The sequence below is a fragment of the Bubalus kerabau genome, chromosome 12, assembly GCF_029407905.1.
Source record: "Bubalus kerabau isolate K-KA32 ecotype Philippines breed swamp buffalo chromosome 12, PCC_UOA_SB_1v2, whole genome shotgun sequence".
NCBI lineage: Eukaryota > Metazoa > Chordata > Mammalia > Artiodactyla > Bovidae > Bubalus > Bubalus kerabau.
In genome coordinates, this window is record NC_073635.1 from 89564292 (window position 1) to 89583846 (window position 19555).

Consider the following 19555-nt stretch of genomic DNA (forward strand, 5'->3'; position numbering starts at 1 on the left):
GATGCTTGGCCTGGCGGCCAGTAACCCGAGCGTCTGGAGGTTCAGGATGCACGCTAGCAAGTGGGTGCTGCTGTGCTGGGAGGGCTGGGCTGGCCTCGGGTCCTTGGTGAACACGCTCTGCTCTCTCCCTCCGTCCCCGGCAGCTCCCCTCCCACTCCATCACCCCGTCCAGCAAGCATGCGGACAGCAAGCCCGTGCCGCTGACACCCGCCTACCACACGCTGCCCCACCCCTCCCACCATGGCACTCCACACACCACCATCAACTGGGGGCCCCTGGAGCCTCCGAAGACCCCCAAGCCCTGGAGCCTGAGCTGCCTGCGACCCGCACCCCCCCTGCGGCCCTCGGCTGCCCTCTGCTACAAGGAGGTGAGCTCTAGTGAGTGTGGAAATGTGACAGCCCCGTGTTTGTGTCTGTGATGTGGAGCCGATGAGCCTCTTCAGAATGGAAGGTTCTGCCTTCACTCCCTAGTTACCCTTCCTGTGCTGTAGGGTCCTGGGAGTCCTGGGGAGACCCCTGCTGGGGTCCCCTTTGTGCCCATCACAGAGGGAGAGGGACAGGCTCGGGGCAGTGTTTGCACTTTGAGGAAGCCAGTTGACAAGTGTGGTGATCACACGTGCGAGCTTGAGTGTGAGCCGAGTTCAGTTACTCTGGTGTGGATGTGGCTGTGAGTGTGGGGGTGTGGCTCATGCGGTGGGCAGGGTGGGGCTGTGGGTGTGGCTCTGAGCATGGTGGGTGGGACAATGCGCTTGGTGGGCGGGGCCGGTTTGTGAGCCTGGTGGAGCACCTTTGCGCGGGTTTGCATCTCCACGAGGTGTCATTTGCCGAAGGACCTGGGGCAGACCCTGCCTCCATCCTTGCTGGAGGAATTTTAAGGTACATAGAAGAGTACAACATAAGTTACAGTTAATCCTTTATGGGTTTTGCTAGTGAACTTTGGTTCTTAGGACATGCATCTTCCTGGTGGCCCATTTTGGCATCCTCATTGCCTAGCTGAGTGTTGCAGGGTGCGGCCACGCCCTGCTGCGGGTTCACTACAGGGGAGGGGGAGTAGGGTAGAGGAGAGAGAGGCTTGGCGGGTGTGGCCGTGGACATGTCCAGTGTGCTGAGCACACAGGCCGCCTGGTCACAGTGCAAGTGGTCCTGGGGCAAGGCCGGCACTCAGCACCGCCTGCGGGCACTGCTCCCGGGCTTCCCTCCACCCCCTGTGCCCCAGGACACCTGCTGCATTCACTTCTTTGGGGACTGATGATCTGCATTTTCAAGCGCTCTGAAACTTTTCACTTTGAGATTTGGAGAGATGCCTTTGGAACACAGGCTATTCTTTTGGTGCTTGTCAGCCTGATCCCTCCCATGGCCCGAGTCCCGTTCTCAGCCTCCAGTTGGCCTCGTGAGGTTCACCAGCGGTGAATGTGACTCAGTGATGCAGAAGTTAGCCTTTCTGACATTCGTGTTCAGTATGTGCTTGACAGTCAAAACCTTGCCGGCTGCATGGGCTTGTTCTTGCTGTTCCTCTCCTGCCCCGCTGAGGGTCCAGATGTGTTGTGGACGGAGGGACGGACTTTGGGGCTGTGAACATAGCTCTGCCGGCGGAGGGGGGCGCCAGTGCTGCCCGTGGGCTGATTCTGCTCCATTTTCTTCTCTCTCGAGGCTTCGGATCCGTCCCTAAAGGAACTGTTTTCCCTCACCTTTCATTTAGAAATCGACCATTTCCTCCTTTCTTTCTGGTTGGCTGCAGCAGGGGGGGGGTCTGCCCCAGAGTGGGCAGCGCACGTGGCGCCCTGTCCAGGTGTCGGCCAGCTGCCCTCTCCTCCCCGCACCGCCGGCTGCCGCGCCTCCTGGGGGTGGTCCCGGCGTCCCGGCGGGTCCAGGTGGAGGAGGGCGGTCAGAGCCTGTGCCTCAGGATGTCAGCGCTCCGCAGCTGGCAGAGCGCGGCCCGCGTGTGCGGGGCGGGCGCTGGAGTGTTCCCGGCTTCCCCCTCCGCTACGGCCGTGCCGCACTCCAGACTGGGGTCTGCCAGCCTTTTCCTCTCCTTCCCCAGGACCTGAGCAAGAGTCCCAAGACCATGAAGAAGCTGCTGCCCAAGCGCAAGCCGGAGAGGAAGCCCTCGGACGAGGAGTTCGCGCTGAGAAAGAGTGAGTGCCTGCGAGGACACACCTGGCTTCGGGGTGGGAGGCGGGGCCACGAGGGCGGGGAGGCGGGGCCTCGAGGGTGGGGGCGGGGCTTTCCAGAGCCACAGAGGGGAGCCAGTGCCCAGCCTCGGGTCCGCGCTCCAGGACTTGAGAGCGGGGCAGCACAGCCCCCTCAGTGCCGGCCGCATCAGCGGCGCTGGCAGCATCCCCCGTGAGCGTGCCCCACCGTGGACACTGACTCCCAGCGGATCCTGCAGGGCGTTAAACATTGTTCTCACAGACACCTGTTAAACGACTGGTCCAGTTGGTGACATGTAAGTCAGTTTCTCAGTGGCTCCTAAGCCCTCCGTGTGACGCTGACTCTTAGGAGGGAGCACCTGGCCTTCCTTGCGTGTGTCAGTCTTAATATCATGAGATGCTGTCCAAGCATTTTTGGTACAGCTTATAAGTGGCTCATTCCTCCATTCTTCCCATTTTTTAAAAATTAGTTGAGCCTTTAAGAATATATATCTAATATTCTAGAAAATATAGAAAAATTTAGAACAGTAGCAGAATTTAACCATACAGCTGTATGAAGCACGCGGGGTGTGAGGGCAGCCTGGTACCAGCAGCGTCAGACGCTGCTGCTCCGCAGGCTCCATCCTCCACCAGGTGGCCTCCGGGTGCAGGTGAGGCCAGTCTGCAGGGGCCCCAGCTCAGGCCAAGCTCTGGAGCCATTCATGCACTCTTTGGGCTACACTCTGTAAATTTCCCGGATTAACTCTCTGGTGGGAATCTGTGGATCAGGGAAGTGCTTGTAAATAGGGTCAAATGGCCTTTCAGGGGCTGTTCCTGTCTTCACTGCCTCCCACGTGTGGGTGCAGGAAGCTCTTTCTGATATCTACATCCACACGGAGAATCATGGTTTCTGATTTTCTCAGGCAATATGTGAAAACACCATCCCTAGTTTTAATTTTCACTTTTCTTGGTGACGATGAACATTTTTCTTTCTGTGATCTCTTGTGAATTGTTTCTGCTTCTTTTTTCATGTTCAGGATGGGGGGGGGATACTCTTTTTCCTGTGGTTATGGATTAGTAAGACAATACGTATGTATAAGTATATATACATACACACACACATATATATACGTGTGTATATATATGTGTGTGTGTATGTATATATATGTTTGGATATTAGCTCTTTGCCAGATATGCTGTAGATAAAAAGTACATAGAAGTAAACATCCTTTGGAATATAACTATTCTGTGAATATCGAGCAATGTTTCAGTTCAGTTCAGTCGCTCAGTCGTGTCCGACTCTTTGCGACCCCATGAATCGCAGCACACCAGGCCTCCCTGTCCATCACCAACTCCCGGAGTTCACCCAGACTCACATCCGTCGAGTCAGTGACACCATCCAGCCATCTCCTCCTCTGTCGTCCCCTTCTCCTCCTGCCCCCAGTCCCTCCCAGCATCAGTCTTTTCCAGTGAGTCGAGTCTTCGCGTGAGGGGCCACAGTACTGGAGCTTCCCCGGCGCCAAGCCCGCGGGAGGGGCCGTCAGCTAGCGCTGCTGGCGGCTGGCCGGCCGGCTGCGCTGGTGCCTCGCGCGCTGACAGCCGCGTGTCCCTCGCAGGCACGGCCGCGCTGGAGGAGGATGCCCAGATCCTGAAGGTCATCGAGGCCTACTGCACCAGTGCCAAGACGCGGCAGACGCTCAACTCAAGTAAGTGTCGCCCGAGCCCGCTGCCCCTCTGCTGCTTCATTGTGCTAAGATGTGCAGGCCCTCAGCGTGACCCCTAGTGAGGCTGCTTCTGCGGCCTGGCCCGCGTCCCTCAGTCGTGACAAGGGGTCTGAGTGGTCAGTGACACGGCCCCGCTGGGGAGCCTTGGCGTGGAGGGAGCTGCCAGGTGTGGAAGCTCTGGGGCCTGGAGAGGACGGCTGTGATGGGCACCGCGACGTGTGCTCAGCTTGGTTGGTCAAGCTGCCTAAACCACTGGTGTGGAGGTGGTTTGAGGGAAGAGGTTCTTAGAGTTACTGTCAAAAACACAAGCCTAGAGTAAGAGTTGTTTTTGTTTTTGTTTCTGTTTTTTAATAGCAACTCACCGCTGCCCCCCCCCCCCCCCCATGATTGCATTTAGAATTTTTGCTGTAGACACCAGTGAGTTTACTGGGTAAATTTCAGTACCTCTCAGTGTACCTGCATTTTATTTATAATGTCTTATGTGAAAAAATCTTAATCTGTTGTGTGAACAGGAAAAAAGTGGATTTTTTTTTCCCCCCAAATTCCTGAGCATTTGAGAGTTGGCATGCAGGGTGGATATAGTCAGGATGTGGTCTGTTCAGGAGGAAAAGGGGCTGAGCTTCCCCCGCCTCGGACTGGATGTCATGAAATCGGGCGTGAAGGCCGGCTTTTATGATGCTGTGTTTCTGGTTCCCTTCTCCGTCCTGCTCGTGAACCGCCCGTCACCTCGTTTGTGCCACCTGCAGCGTAACCCGGCGGTTCCAAGCGGTGGCACGTCTGTTGTAAAAAAAAACGCTGGAAAGAAAAGAAGAGGTGGAAAAAGGAGCTGTTGGGTGCTTTAACTTAGCTTTTGTTCAACGTGACTGCAGGCATGAGGCTAGGGCCAACAGGATTAGCCCCTGGTACAGCTGCAGATGATCCGGAACCTTCCTTCTGGCTCGTAGTTTTCACGTCCTGCCCGTGATGTTGGCACGTCTGTTCTGCACCGTGTCTGGTGAGAACGCCTGTCCATAGTGACCAGTGCCCAGAGCAGGTGAGGAAGAGCAGGGTGTGCGTGTGAAGGGAGTCTGCAGGTGACAGGGCTGGAGTCTGTGAGTGCAGACCGTCGTCCCTGAGGACAGGACGGCTTCCTGTTTGAGACTGTATTTTGGGTGATAGGCTATTTGTGCCTGTAGTTTTTTGGGTTTTGAGTTTGAGATTTTTTAAAAAGTACTCATCTCCATGTCAGCTGTATGAAGTGCAGCTTTAGCTTGCCGTCTCAGGTGTGCGGGCCTAGTGGCGTGCGCTGTGTGTCCGTGCGGGCCTCGCTTCTCCCCCGGGCGCAGGGCCCTGGCGTGTGTAGGAGCCGCCACGTTCCTGTGTGTCCACGTCTGCTGTGTGGGCAGAGCGCTGGACGTTGGCCAGCACAGTGGTTTTTGTGTTTAGTCGATGTTACGGCCTAACTGCCCTGAGGCCTGGGACTGGCCTTCATTCAGGGTTGTCAGGAACAGGTGGCTCCGGGGTTGTGTCCTTCGTGCCGGCTGGGTGGTGCGCTGTGGAGCCTGGGGATGGGCAGGCGGGGCGGCTCTGTCCCCGTGGAGCAGAGATCGTGGGCGTGCGCGCCCCACCTTGGCTCAGTTGGGTGCGGCGCGCCTGGGCGCTGGACGCCCACGTCGCCCACATGGCCTCAGTGTCCACTGCCGCCCTCCCGGCCGGGCCCGCCGCTCATGGCTCCCCTCGCGTCAGGGGGATGGTCAGCATGAGGGTTGATGGCGTCCTGCCAGACGTTCTTCCCGTGCGACCACTGCCCTGGATGCGTGTGGGTGGGCGCTCCGGGCTGGGCCTGCGTGCTCTGCAGGGTGGGGGAGCAGGGGCGGGGCCCAGGCCCGTATCAGACCGTCTCCGTCGGAAGTTCTCGCAGTCGTTAAAGTTGCACAAGGTAAGTTTAGACCCCCATTGTTGAGGTGGCTGAAGTCTGGCTGAAGAAGTGAGTCAGAATCCTGGGGAACCGTTTTGCATTCACTATATGCACGTTAACCACTAAATGGTTCTTTTACAAATAGTGTCCTAAATGAGACTATTTGTTAATTGAATGTGTAGCGGAATTGGTTATCTTTCAAATGTCTTTAGAATTTTCTTGTGATTGTGGGCTTAATTCGTAAGAGATTTCATAAATGAGGGCCTAATAGCAGTAAGCTTAAAAAGGAGCAGTTTGGAAATGGTATCGTGATACCGGTTTATTTAAATAATCATCAGCCTAGCTGTGTTCTAAGGGTGGTGCTAATGAGTAAGTCAGAAGATGAAACCCAGCCGTACATCAGGAGACGCGCGCGTTGCTGCCGTGTTCTAACGCTCTTTTCTCTCTCCCTTCTCTTCCCGTCTCCTTTTGCGTTTGTTCCATGTTTTGGTTGTGGCTCTTCCTGCTCGCCCCCCTCCGCCTGCCCCTCCTCCCCGTCCCCCCCACCCCCCGTCTTAGCATGGCAAGGCACTGACCTGATGCATAATCACGTCTTGGCTGACGACGACCAGTCAAGTCTAGACTCCTTGGGTCGTCGCAGCAGCCTCTCCCGTGTGGAGCCTTCAGACTTCTCGGAAGACTCTGACTATGACAGTATATGGACAGCCCATAGTTACAGGATGGGGTCTGCATCTCGTAAGAGCTGTTGCTCATATATCTCTCACCAGAACTAACGCACGTCTCAGCTTTTCTTAACGATGCTTGTTGTACCGCAGCCTGCTTTTCTTAGATGTTTTCTTGCTGTTTCTTGTCTCTTTGATGTGATATTTTAACAACTTTGGGGAGCGTTTCTGGTATTTCCCATTGTACTTTGTGGGGCTTACTGGCCACGTGGAGTGTCCACTCAAGCGACTGACTGTTGAAAGCGGTGGCGTGTGCACACAGCTACACCGAGGGTCCTCTGTCCACGGACAGTGGTGGTCTCACAGCTCCACGTGATAGGGTTTTTATTCTCAGTGTAGCGACTGTCTTGTTTCTTTTTAGATACAGCTGTATGAACGCTTTTGTATTTTATACTGAAACCACACAGGTTTGTGATCTAAGTGCCAGCGACGTGGAGGAGACTCTGGCCTTCCGTACAGGGACGTAATTGTGTGTGTGTGCGGGACGCGGCGGTCCAGTAGTTGTGGAGAGATGAGAAGAACCCTGTCTCCAGAGCTGAGTCCAGACCGGACGGCCGAGTGCTCGGCTGCCCTGGGTGCCCAGGAGGAACCTCCGTCAGCGCGGCGGATGTGAGCTCTGGGCCTGCGCAGGCGCGCGAGGGGCACGTCCACACCCCGCAGATGGCCAGCTCCGGGCCCCACTTCCCCGCAGGCCAGACACCTGCCCATCACCCCCAGACTTCTGTTAGTTGGAGGAGTCTCTCTTAGAAGGCACTTGGCAAGCCGGTGCCCCTGAAGTGCAGGGCGGGAGTCCAGCCTCTGAGCGCGAGGGTCAGGCTGTGTGTGTACCCAGGAAGCCTGGCCGCCCCGACTCCCAGGTCCGAGCCCGTGGCCTCTGGGCACACTGGCTTGTTTTCAGATGCAGGGACACTCCCTTCACAGCCCCAGTGGAACATCGCCCTCACTCTCGGCTGTCATGGCGATGCGAGTCCCCAAAAGTTTACCAAGTTGCTGTGTAACACGCTTATGAGACTCTCTCAGATCTGGGGATGCCCCTGCTTCCCTGGGGTTTGTTGTGGGAGCTTCTCACTGCCCTCCCTTGGACTGGTTCCTGCTTCACGAGAAACTGACTGTGCCCCATGGCACGCGCTTGTGGCACCAGTGCACACGTGGCCCACGCTGGGCGGGAGGGCGAGGCCCCTCCCCTCACACTCAGCTGTGCATTAGGGACGCCCGAAGCCAGCCTCAGAAAGCAAGACGCCGTGACAGTGGGTTGGCGTTCCCCTCCCTGTGCCCTCTGCGCCCGCCTCTGCCGGCACCAGGTGTGCAGGGTTCCGATCTTGTTTGCACGGAGTGGCCGTGAGCCGGCGCCCTGCACCCTGTGCCCGGGCAGCTGGCCGCCTGTGCTCGGCACTGGTCCCTGCGGCCCTCCCGGGGTCCCGGCAGGGGCTGTGCTGGAGGGCCAGTGCCATAGGCAGGGGCTCCTTAGGAAAACCAGGAGTCGCACACGCCCGTCTGTCCCCGAGTGTCTGCTGAACTGCTTAGGCCACCTGGAGAGTTGATATTTTTGTATCAGTTAGTGTAAATAAGAAAGTTGAGGAGCAGTCTTTTAGATTTAGTCGGAGCCCAGTATTCATCCGTGGGAGAGAGGAGATTATATACCTTCAGCCAAGTAGCAAATGGAGTTATGGGAGAAGTACGGTCACTGCGAGGCTCACATGCTTCGTGTTGTGCAGTGAACTCAGAAGCGCCTGTTTTCCTTCACGTCACGTCAGGCGACGTCACAGCTCTCCAGACGCTCACAGTGCAGGTCTTCTCTCTGCTCAGAGCCTGTGAGTGGGGCGGGCCGGGCCTCGGTGCACGCGGGTTTGCAGGCCATGTGCTCTGTGCGCCTGGGTTTCTCTTGAACGCCAAATGGGTTGTCCTGACATTGATGTTCCAAACACCCAAGTTTTCCTGTTTCCCATAATTCCTGTTTGTGCCAATTAAAGCCATTTTGACAATGATTTTCTGTTGATGCTAACTAAGATCACTACAGAATGACCACCTGGCTGGCTGGCTGGTTTTATTCTGAAGTCTGGCACCATTTGCCCTTGTGACGTAGTTGGAAGTATTCGTACCACTGGCTTGAAAGCCATTCTCACGGGGCTGAGGCGAAGGAGCGCCATGGCCAGTGTTTCCACTTTTGCGGAACTTCAGTCGTGCTGAACCAGTACCTGTGTTTCTGCCATTCTGTAATATCTCTGTGTACAGTTAGTATTATAACGAAAGGGGGAAGAATCTGAACTAGAAGGTAGGTTTAAGCCATTCCCAGACCCTTGGCCAGCGGCTCGAATGGTGTTCCCACTGAACTGATGCCACGAGTCTATGAGCTGTATCATGTGTTCTGCGTAAAACTGCCAAAACACAGGGGTGTGTATAGTGCTGAAGACCTTGGAGAAAGTCTGCGTGCTGTGCTCACCCTGAGCGGGAGGGCCGCTCTCCGTGGGCGCCTGCCGCGCTGGACCCAGTCGGACATGTACCTGGGTGTTCATTGTACAGTATGCATACTCCTGTTTGTGGCTGCATATGGCAACGAAGTGTTTGTTTTATATTCAAAAAGAAACGTCTGTTATGTACAGTTGAAATAAATTTTGCATTTGCTAGCCTCTGGCTTTTAATATGTGTTACATGGAGGGGAGGTTGGGGTCGGGGAGCAGAATTCGCAGTTTACTGTGGTTTGGCTGTTTGGAACTAGCAGGTTCCGCAGGACGGCAGGGCGGTGCTCGCCTCGTACCTGCCTCGGTGGCAAAGCCTGCACTTTCTCAGGTTAAAAATGTTCTAGATGATGCACGACTCTTCTTCTCATGTTTATGTCATGTTTCCCTCTAATTCTTTTCTTAAAGAAATTTTCGCTCACTGGGAGGTTTGTCTTCAGAAAGAAGAGCTCTCTCTTTCCTCTCTTTTGGTGGAGTCAGGGGTGCGCATAAATGGAAAAAAGCCCACCCTTCAGTGTTTTTTTTTCCGTAGACTCAGGTCTCAGGTTTTAAGTTTTTATTTGTAGAGCGCGTGTCTAGCTGACCAGGAAAAGCAGAACAGGAGGAAAAGAAGTGCCTGTGGCAGGTCCGGGACCGGGCCAGGGTGCAGGTGGTGCCCGGGTGCGCATCCTTTCTGAAGAGGGGCCTTGTGCTTTTCTTTTGTGTCTTCCTAAGAAAAACGAATTGGAACCTTATCACAGCCAGAAATAACAGAGTGGCCTGATGGAGAGATCTTACTAAGTGGAATTTTTTAAATGTTCGCATTTTGTCTTATGCTGAAAGTTACTCCGGTTTCTGTGAGTTATGAGAAGTCATGTGAATCGTGCTGTAAAGGTACTCCACCCCTGGCCAGAGAAGCGGACGCTTGCTTCTGAAAGACCCTCCATGGTCTTCAGGGTCTCCAGGCGGCCGACCCCCGGCCCGGACCCACGTGCACAGCGCAGCCCCTGGGTTTGGAACTGCAGGCCATCGGGGGTGCCACCCGGGGGTGGCCTGCCAGCCATGACAGCGCCCGGGTCAAGGCCCTCTGCTTGCTGTCCGGGCAGGCCCTCTGTCCACGAGGTGGGGTGCTGCACCCGTCCGTGTTCTCAAGCTGAGCTCCACGGCCCCCTGGGGACCTGTGACAGACTCAGGGGACAGGTGCTCAGTGGGTCTCCAGCTGCCAGGTCACCTGTCCCAGGGAGTTCACGGGTCCCCAGCGCCTGCTGCACCCCCAGCTGAGGGCGCAGAGCGACCCCTGCTGGCGGCAGTGCTTGTCGGCCGGCGTCGGCCGCGTTTGCCCTGAGGAAGAGCCCTGTGCCGAGCCTCAGCAGAGCCGCGCAGTGCGTGTGCGTGTGCTCACAGACACGTGCAGGGGCGTGTGCTGGCTCACATTCCTCAGAATGTCAGCCAGAAAGCTGCAAAATGTTCCTCTTGATGATGGAGGAAGTATTCAGCACTCAGATTTAGGGAGTGCTGAATTCAGGTTAAATGGGTATTTTTGCTGGAAATCTTAAGCACTGTGAACCTCCAGGAAGTGGTACAGCGTTCAGCATTTTCCACAGTGAGGTGCTGCAGAATCCCGGTGGTCTCCTGGAAACACAGAGCTCTGTGTTGAGCACGGAGTTGGGGAGACACAGGCCCTGTGTGCTGCGCCTCCGTGAGCACACGCTCCTGTGTCTCGGCCCGTCAGTGGACGCTTTCAGAGTGACAGCCGTCTTCGGAGGCTCTGCTATGGAATTCTTTTTCCAGCCTAACTAATTCAGAGAAGATTTGCTGTCATGCCTTTAAAAATACTGAACTGATCTTGGAGAAAGCTTGTTAAATCTGCCTGCTTTCTAGAGCTTTGTTCTCGTAGAAACAGTTGACTTATTTATAAGCTTGGCTTGAGAATATTCTTTTGTTGTTTTGCTGAAAGACTTGCAATTTTTTTTCAGTTGTTTCACAAGAGTATGTTGAAACTAGGCAGCCTGTGGAGCTCTGTGCAGGCTGAGGGGTAATCTCCACGCACAAGCCTCCTGGCACACCATGCACGGCCTCAGTGGCCTTCTCATGTCGGTGCGTTTCAGGAACCCAGCCACTGACACTTCTGTCCGTCACGTAGCCTTCTCCTGCTCTCGCGTGCTTTCAGCGCATTTGCCGAAATGCGAACGGGGTCCTTCTTGCACGTGTAGCTCTTGGATCAGGTCTCACAGTCACCTCACATCGTGGAGGGTGTGGTTACGAAGTCATCTGGCAGAAGATAGCTGTCTAAGTGGCCTCTGCGGAGGTGGTGGGCCTTGCTCTCTTTTTGCGGCTGATGGAGTTGAGGCTCCGAGCTTTGGTGTCAGGCTGAAGTTTCCCGAGGCCCGCAGCCCCAGCCCCTGCACAGCCCTGCTCCTCGGAGTGGACACCGCCGCCCCCTCCACCGCGCTCCTGTTCTGCGTATCATTTGAAGACTTCATTGCTGCCAACGCGCAATGTAAATAGGTTGCCTCGGCTTTGAAGCTAGAAGGTGGAAAAATAATTGAGAAGCATAGAATTTAACCTTCCTAAAGCACTTACGTGAAAAAACACATTCAGCCTGTGGTCTCATTAGCTAGTTCTGGTGAAGAAACGTGTTACAGGCTGCCCGTGACCGGCCCACCCTGGTGGCCTTGGCCCGACCGTGGCACACAGCTTCCGGGGCAGAGCAGGTAACAGTGGGGACGCCCGGGGCGCCGGGCTCCCAGGTCACCCACCTGCTTCTGTATACAGGGAAACCAAGTGGAGCCCTTTGCTCCCTGACGTGTGGTCCACACAGCAGAGTCCTTAGGAATACTTGCCTGTTTTCAGGGAAAATGGCACGCTGCCTCCTCCCAGTAGGAGCATGGCCGACGCTGGCGCTGGTGTCGGGAGTGCAGGCACCTGGCCCTTCAGATTCTTAACCCAGCGGCCTCTGGGCCTCAGTCGCGTTTCCCGTGTGCGTTTCCTCCCTAAGCAGTACTTCTGCCCGTGGCCCAGACATCCCAGAAGTGTGTGCTGAGAAAGGCCCGGAAGACAGCGTGGCCGCAGCCCCGCGCAAGGCCCCTGGAGCCGGTCACCGCCGTCAGCAGGACGAAGCCTTTCAGGACGTGTCCGTCCCCGGGCCCAGGGCTCGGAGGACCTGGCAAGCCTGCAGGCCGGCCGCTGTGCCGGGCGGGCTGTGAGCTGGGCGCTGCCCGCGCCCGCCCGCCCATGGAGCTGCCGCTGCAGGACCCACGTCTCGCTGCGAGCAGCGCCGCTGGTGGAGGGCCGTCTTGAACAGCAGCCGACAAGTTCACACACAGACGTGCTGCGGTGCAGGAGCGCCTTCCGGCCGTGGCAGGGTCCCAAGCAGTCCCCGTGGGTATAACACTGACCTCCGAGGCCGTGTGGACGCCGTGCCTTGGCTGGTGTGGGAGACTCTCTGACCCGTTGGCGCTGTAAAGTGGCGCTGTGCCTCCCCGGGCCGGGCGGCCTCCTCCCTCTCAGGCCAGACGCTGTGCTTTAGCTCGGCCTCCCTGTCTGCGGGACGGGGCTGGAGCCGGGCTTTGCAGACGCCCGCACGGCAGCCAGCAGGGGCACCCAGCCCCGTGAACCAGACCCTCCTCTCTGTCGCCGGCCTCCCCGGGAGTGAAGGGGGCGCTCGGTCCCCACGTGAGGAGCGTCGTGGGAGCCCCGTGTCAGCAGCGTCGACAGCCGCCACAAGCCCTGTTCTTTCAGAGGAGGGAGCGCTTGTGGCAGATGAGATGTTGGTGGACCGTCAAGTCCCGTCCTGAAAGCCTGTGTTGTGCCGAACGCTCGCCACGTGAGCACGCCCGGGGCCCTCGTCCAGTGTGACGGACCTTTGGGAAGGCAAACAGAGGGTCAAGCAGGGAAGACGAGGTCGGGCGAGCCGAAGCGCTGTCTCCGTGGTTAAAGCGTGTGCACCAAACAGCCAGGTGGATGGTATTGGCGAGAAAGCTGCGTTTATCACAGTGACCACCAGCAGGGGCCACGGTGGGTCGCGTCCTGCCTTGGATGTGCATCTGACGTCATTTTCAAAACGTGGAATGATGCACATCAGTGCTGTGTAACTTTAAAAAGGTGGTTTTCTTCCTTGCACCCTTAAATGAGGTTTGATTCTCGTTAATTTCTGAAGAGCCTGTTTTGCAGTAATGGTTTCTCTGGCCACTGTCCTGGGTAAGCTTTTGTGCTGGGTCTTGGTTAAATGACATAAATATTCCTCTAATATTGTAAACAGTGTTCCTCTTTTTGGAAAAATGCTTATATTCCAGGGAATGTAAATACAATTTTCATAAGAAGATCAGTAATAAACTCTTTCTTAACCACGTGCTATAACACTTTTAGCTGTTGCTCTGGAGTTAAATGTTTTAAGGACCAGTTCACTGACTTGATAAATATAGGAATATGTCTTCTGCGTGATCTGATGGTTCTTCCTAAGATTCTTGGAATAAAATGGCACAAAATTTGATTGATTTGAATATCCCCCAGTAGTTTGATTATTTCCTCCAAAATGCCCAAGTCAATATGGTCAGAATCTTCAACTTTACTACGTGTTGAAAATTTTTTAAAGATCCATAATCCAGATCCAGAAACTGAAGCTCAGTAAATTGCAAAAAAAAAAAACAAAAACGCTAACCTTTTCTTTGCCCTGTCGTGCTATGGGCTTGAAGAAGGCTTGGCTTCAGTCTACAGAGGGAGAGGAAGTTGGTAAAGGTTACCCATCCCCATTTTATCTAGAGTATGTATTTCTTAACATACTGGAATTAACACCTGGAATTTAATATTAATAATCAAGTAGTGTTGTATAGTCAAGTTCTTATAGTTCTGCCATGGTATTTACCTGTGGGTTTCTTTTTTTTTTTTTTAAACGATGACAGGTTCACGCAAAGAATCTGCTCCGCAAGTTTTGCTTCCAGAAGAAGAGAAAATTATAGTTGAAGAGACTAAAAGTAACGGTCAAACAGTGATAGAAGAAAAGTAAGCTGTGTCTCAGTGTTTTAAAGTGTCTGTGGTGGGAGGGCTTCCTGGCTGAGGTCCACACCCTGTGCATGGCATCGGGCCTTGCTGGAGCTGGGCCCAGGTGAGCGGGCCGAGGGGGACGGGCAGGGCGGGCGGTGGGCGCGGGACGAAGTGGGGTGCTCGCAACCCTCGCTCAGGGTGCCCCCTCTCTGTCTAGGAGTCTCGTCGACACTGTGTACGCGCTAAAAGATGAAGTCCAGGAGCTACGACAGGTCAGTTGCCATCTATCTGTAATCATTTTAACGGGGCCGACGAGGAAGCCACAGTGTTAGACCCGAAGCCAGCTGTCCATGAGTACCATGAGGCCAGTACAGGAGCCTCCTCCCGGGGACTGGATCTCAGCAGCAGATCAGCAGTGGGTCTGTGAACGTGAGCGACAGGAAGTGCGTCTTTAAGGCGACTTGTTAAGCATTCTCTCCACTGCCCTGGTGTTAGGTGCCAGCAGAGACTGTTCTCTGTCACCAGGTGTAGCATGGTCCAGGTTCTTGAGAAGACCTGTCAAAAAGCCGGTTAGACTAGGCTGCCTCGCCGAGCAGGCTTGTGTGAGCGGCATCGTTTGTGCCAGTGGCTTCCGTGTGCGAGACGCAGCTCGTGGCTGGCCCGGGCTGGACGGACGGCAGGGGACCGGCCACGCACCCAGAGCTGCCCCCGGCTGGCTGCCTGCCATTCTGCCCGCCCAGGGGCCACGCTGGCATTGGCCGCGGTGGGGGTGACGGGGCCCCTGACTCACCAGGCTCTGTGCCCCCTTCTTGGTGCCGTGGAGACTGTCAGGGGCGTGGGAGAGCGGGAGGGACTTGAGCCCTGCCTCGTTCCTTGCGGCCGCTCTCGCGCTCTGTTCTGTAGATTCTCTGGTTCACAGTCATAGGTGGAGCGCCGGGCCTGCTCCATCTGCCAGGAGCTGCCCTGCGTCTGAGACCCTTGGGGGCCCCATCAGCCACGCCCCTGGTCGTGGTGCAGGGCGGGCTCCTTCAGCGGGGCCCCATCTCCTTGGGGAGGGGTCACCTTTGGTGCCAATCGCGGTTAACCCCCTGCGGTCTGCTTCACCCGCAGGACAACAAGAAGATGAAGAAGTCTTTGGAGGAGGAGCAGAGAGCCCGCAAAGACCTGGAGAAGCTGGTGAGGAAGGTTCTCAAGAACATGAACGACCCTGCTTGGGATGAGACGAACCTCTGAGGGGCGTCCTGGTGCTTCGTTAAGACCGGTTCCGAGACTGAGCCGGAGCCCCGCGACCCCCGCCCCTGACGCTCAGGCTGCGGGCGGGGCCGTGTGTGGAGACTGCAGCCGCGCGGCCGTGAGCTCCAGGCCGAGCCCAGACCGCGTCCCCCCCACACCCAGCACCTCGTTCCGCAGTAAGCGTGGTGACGGTGTCTGGACTTGCAGGCTCCGAGTGAGCACGTGTCAGTGTTAGGTGTACGTTCCCTGTAAATGCCCTGTTCTGAACGCACAGAGAGCTGGTTCCATCTGGGCTGACTGCTGGGCCGCAGTCTCTTTGCACTCACCTCTCTGCTCCCGTGCCCTGGGGCTCACCGCTCGTGGGGACCATAGGCTGCAGACACATAGGTGTTTCTGGGGGTACCTGCCGGGCTGCGGCGCTCCAGAAACACCACCCGCTGTGTCTGCCTATGGCTCACCTGCTTAGACCTGCAGGGGCCCCGTCTACCCTCCAGGCTCCCGGTCGAGCGGGGTCGAGGTCCACGTGCAGCACTGGGGCTGAACCCGGGGCCTGGCCTCAGCCCCGAACCCGGGAACCACGTCTGCTGCCCCTGGGCCCCGTGACAGCTGTGTGTACGCCCACCTCGTGTGAGCACGTGCATGGCGGAGGGTGCCTGGCTGGGGCTGGCCTGGTAACTGGGCCAGGTGCACAGTCCCATCCTCCCAGAAGGAGCAGCTCCTGAAGCCTGTAAATAAAGTGTGTTATTTATTGCACGTTGCTGCAGCCCATGAGGACGCACTGCTGGGCGCAGGTGGCCTCTCTGCGTGAGGCCACTCTGACCCCAAAACCTGTCTTCCCGTCGGGCACGGGCAGGCCTTCCGTGCTCAATGAGGAGGCAGTGTCTGAACTGTTTATGCACGAATCAAGCAATAGAACACGCCTGAGACTCCCCAAGGAGTGGGGTCAAGACCGGGCCCCCCATGCTAAGTCCAGATGGCCAGGGCCCGTAGGAGGGGCCCAGTCCTCATGCCCGGAGCCCCGCCTGGGGTCCAGCCAGTTCACGGGACCTGCTCCTCCGCCCTGCTCTTCTGAAGAGGTCATTTGTAAAGTGAGATGAACTTGGAGAGGACAAGTGTTGTGTCCCTAAAAGCCCAAACCCCAGCCCCTGGATCAGGGGCGTCTCAGAAATGCCTGCGTGGCATCAGACGCGACTGTGACGTGCGCTCCTGTGTCTGCGTCGTCCGGACGCCCCTGAGCTGGAGCAGCTGCTCGTCTGGGCGCCCGGGTCCCGCCTCGGCCCCGCCCTCAGCCTCCCCTGCTCCGGGGGTGGCCGGGGCCTTGACGGCCTTGACCTTGTAACGAGAGCTGCCAGCTGCTTGTGCTTACGTTTATTTTCTTGGTTAGTGGCAGGGCTGGGGAAGGTGGCCCTGGGAGTGTTTGGTGAGCCCCGTTTTCACAGCAGGCCCTCTGGTGAGGCGTGAGACCCCGTGGTGGGAAACAATCCGATCGCGTGTGCTGGAGTTTGCTGTCTCAAGCGAATTCTCCCTCAGGAACCGCGTCCTCACCTGACTCTCCAGCACTTGCGGTGGGTGGTGCCGCCGCCCTCAGCCCGACGGGGCGCCCGCAGAACCTGCCTTAACTGCTGACTTGAGCCTCAAGGGGGCACACGTGTTCTCAGCCCTTCTCCTGAGGGGTGGCCGTTGACATGCTTGTGTGACGCATCCTTCCCAGGCCCCAGGGTTTTTACTAAGCTTTCTAGGGAGCAGAGACGATGCATCTGAGCAGCTCTTCCTGCAGACCTGCCCTGTTGTCAGTGGGCTGCCCCCGTGTCTCCGGGGGGCCCTCGAGGAGCTCGGGGTCCCAGGGGATGTCAGGAAGGGGCCGTCTGCCTGCTGGAGTCACCTCTGCCCCACCTTCCACGGACGAGGAGACGGAGCCACGTCCTTGCCCGGGTGGGAGGGGACGTACCAGAGCTGTTGTGGAGGCGTGCCCTGCAGCAGGTTGAGTGGTCCTCGCAGACTCCCCACGGGCCCCGGGGCCCGCATCCGTGTTTCCGTAGGACGCACAGGGCCCCCTTTCACAGCTGTGGGGGTGCTCCACGAACAACCCCCGGTGTCCTGCTCTTGACTACTCACGCTCTGTTGTAATTATTATTATTAAACTGACTATTTTTCTTATGTTACAAACACGTCACTTTATTGGCTTTTTTTTACATGTGTGTGTGTTAACTTTATCCTTCTGGATTTTTTTTTTTTTTTGTATTTTAAAATTTTGGTGTGAATTTTTGATGCTGGAAAATATCACATTTATGTTTAAAATCTAGAGTTTGGGAATATTTGAAGATAAGTTAGAAAACAAAGTCTGGGAAAAGGGCTTCCCAGGTGGCACTGGGGGTAAAGAACCTGCCCGCCAATGCAGGAGATGTAAGAGATGCAGGTTCCATCCGTGGGTCGGGAAGGTCCCCTGGAGGAGGGCATGGCAACCCACTCCAGTGTTCTTGCCTGGAGAATCCCGTGGACAGAGGAGCCTGGTGGGTACGGTCCATGGGGTCACAGAGTTGGATACGACTGAAGCCATTTAGCACGCATGAAAAATGAGAACAAGTCTGGGGGAAGGAAACGGGAAGGAAAGACTGCCGTCTGGGGGCTGAAGGCTCTCACCCCAGGAGGTCCAGGTCGACCCCATGTGGGGCTTGATGGAGGGCAGGCGCCTTTCCTTGGACCCTGTGGGCCCCTCAGAGTTGCGTGGCAGGAGGAGGTGGCCTCGCCCTTCCCTCCAGTCCGTCCTGCTGGAGGAGGCAGGTGTTTGGGGAGCAGCCAGGCCAGGTTGGGGGGCAGTGTTGCCAGGACGTCCGCTCCTCTCCCCCCCTGGAGCTTCTGCCACAGAGGACGGAGCTGACGGCATGGGGGTCACGGCCCGGGGCTCCGCGTTCAAGGACGTGTTCTGTCAGACGGCCCAGACGCCCATCGTCTGTCATCTCTGGGTCGGACCTTAGGGAGGCACATGGCGGTGCGTCTGCCCTTTGGAAGGCTTCCTCCAGTGCAGGTGGTGCCAACACGCCTCTGGCTCAGTTTAAAAACTTTTTTTTGTTTGGCCACTCCATGCTGTGTGCGGGCGCTTAGTTCCCTGACCAGGGATCGAACCCATCCCCCTGCATTTTGGGAGCATGGAGTCTTGGCCACTGACTGGACCTCCAGGGACGACTGAGACGCGTTTTCCTCACACCGCTGGGCGCTGGTCTGGGCTCCGTCGGGGCTGCAGTCACCCCATTTAAGTTTCTGTCTTAGATGCAGTATTTAACTCGATTTTGCTTGTGAACAAACATGGTTGGCACCGAAGTGGAAGAGGGATGAAGAGGGGTGAAGTTGGGATTCCCCTGCGCCTGGCGCCCCTGCAGGAGTGGATGCTGGGGGGTCCCTGTGGTCAGCCGTGGGACTGCTGTCCTGGGCTGGGAGGGTGGGGTGCACGAGGGGACCCAGGCCCCCCACCTCTAACCCCCTGCCCTTGGGTTTGTCTTCTCCCGTAAGAGCCGGGTTAGAGTCTGCCAGGGTCTGAGGCTCCCTTCCCTGGTTACTGTCCAGCAAAACGGATGACGGCGCTGGTTTCCTGAGGCCATTGTGGCAGGGGCGGTGAACTGGGTGGGTTCTGAGGGCAGAGCCTCATCTCAGGGTCCCAGGGCCTGAAATCTGGAGCCCACGTGTCTGCGGCATGTCCCTCTGCAGGCCTGGCCCTGGGGGTCCGCTTCCAGCCCCCGTGGTGGCATGTCCCAGGGCCTCGGGCTCAGCCTCTGCTGGCATGAGTCCGTTTGTCCACTCTGGGCCCTCCTCCTGTGGTTCTGTTTCCTCTCCCTGGAGGGACACCTGTCACATTGGGCTAGACTTCAAACCAACGGCGTCTGCAAAGGCCCAGCTTCAATCGGGGGCACGTGCACAGGTACTCGGGGTCAGGACTGGAGTGGACTTTCCAGGAGATACCGTTCAACCTGTCCCCGGGGGATGTGGACTCAGCTCCAGCGCTGGCCTGTCCCCTCGCTGGCCTGGGGCACCTCCCCTCACAGAGGCCACCTGCATGTGGATAGGTTCCCAGCTACCCACCCTCCCCTCCCTGGCACTGACCGGGGAGGAGCGTCTTCTGTTTGAGAGAAGCCAGGGTGGCTCCCACGGTTCCCACGGGAAGACCTCTGGGTCCAGGACAGACTGCGTCTTCTTCTCGGCTAAAATCGCGTACAAAGGAAAAGGCTTGGCCAATAACAGGAGATGCCAGCCCAGGCCCGCGTGAGCTCCCCGTGGGCCCCTCCTGGCTGGTCAGGAAAGTGGGCAACAGACCCTGGGATCCCCGGGCAGAGGGGAAAGATGGTCTGTCTGCTCTTTTTGGGTCCTGCCAGCGCTGTGGTGACCCGGCCCCCCTTCTGAGCCAGCACTTCGGCCCTGCCCTAGTGGTCTCTCCTGAGTG

General features: G+C 57.0%; 1 protein-coding gene across 11 annotated transcripts in view; it reads left to right on the plus strand.

Annotated features, from left to right (window-relative positions):
* ARHGEF7 (Rho guanine nucleotide exchange factor 7) overlaps nt 1-17289 on the plus strand; it is a 104356-nt gene extending 87067 nt beyond the window's left edge. For 7 of the 11 annotated variants that reach the window (XM_055543037.1, XM_055543040.1, XM_055543038.1 and 4 more), the window contains 6 exons: nt 144-368; nt 2042-2135; nt 3746-3835; nt 13809-13908; nt 14108-14162; nt 15001-17289. In XM_055543037.1, coding sequence (XP_055399012.1) covers nt 144-368; nt 2042-2135; nt 3746-3835; nt 13809-13908; nt 14108-14162; nt 15001-15123 — 687 coding nt within the window. In that variant the 3' untranslated portion in view covers nt 15124-17289. Of the gene's footprint in view, nt 1-143; nt 369-2041; nt 2136-3745; nt 3836-6308; nt 9097-13808; nt 13909-14107; nt 14163-15000 lie in introns of those variants that run through there. The other 4 variants (XM_055543046.1, XM_055543047.1, XM_055543042.1 and 1 more) reach the window with 2 other exon arrangements.
* The last annotated feature ends 2266 nt before the right edge of the window (nt 17290-19555 follow it).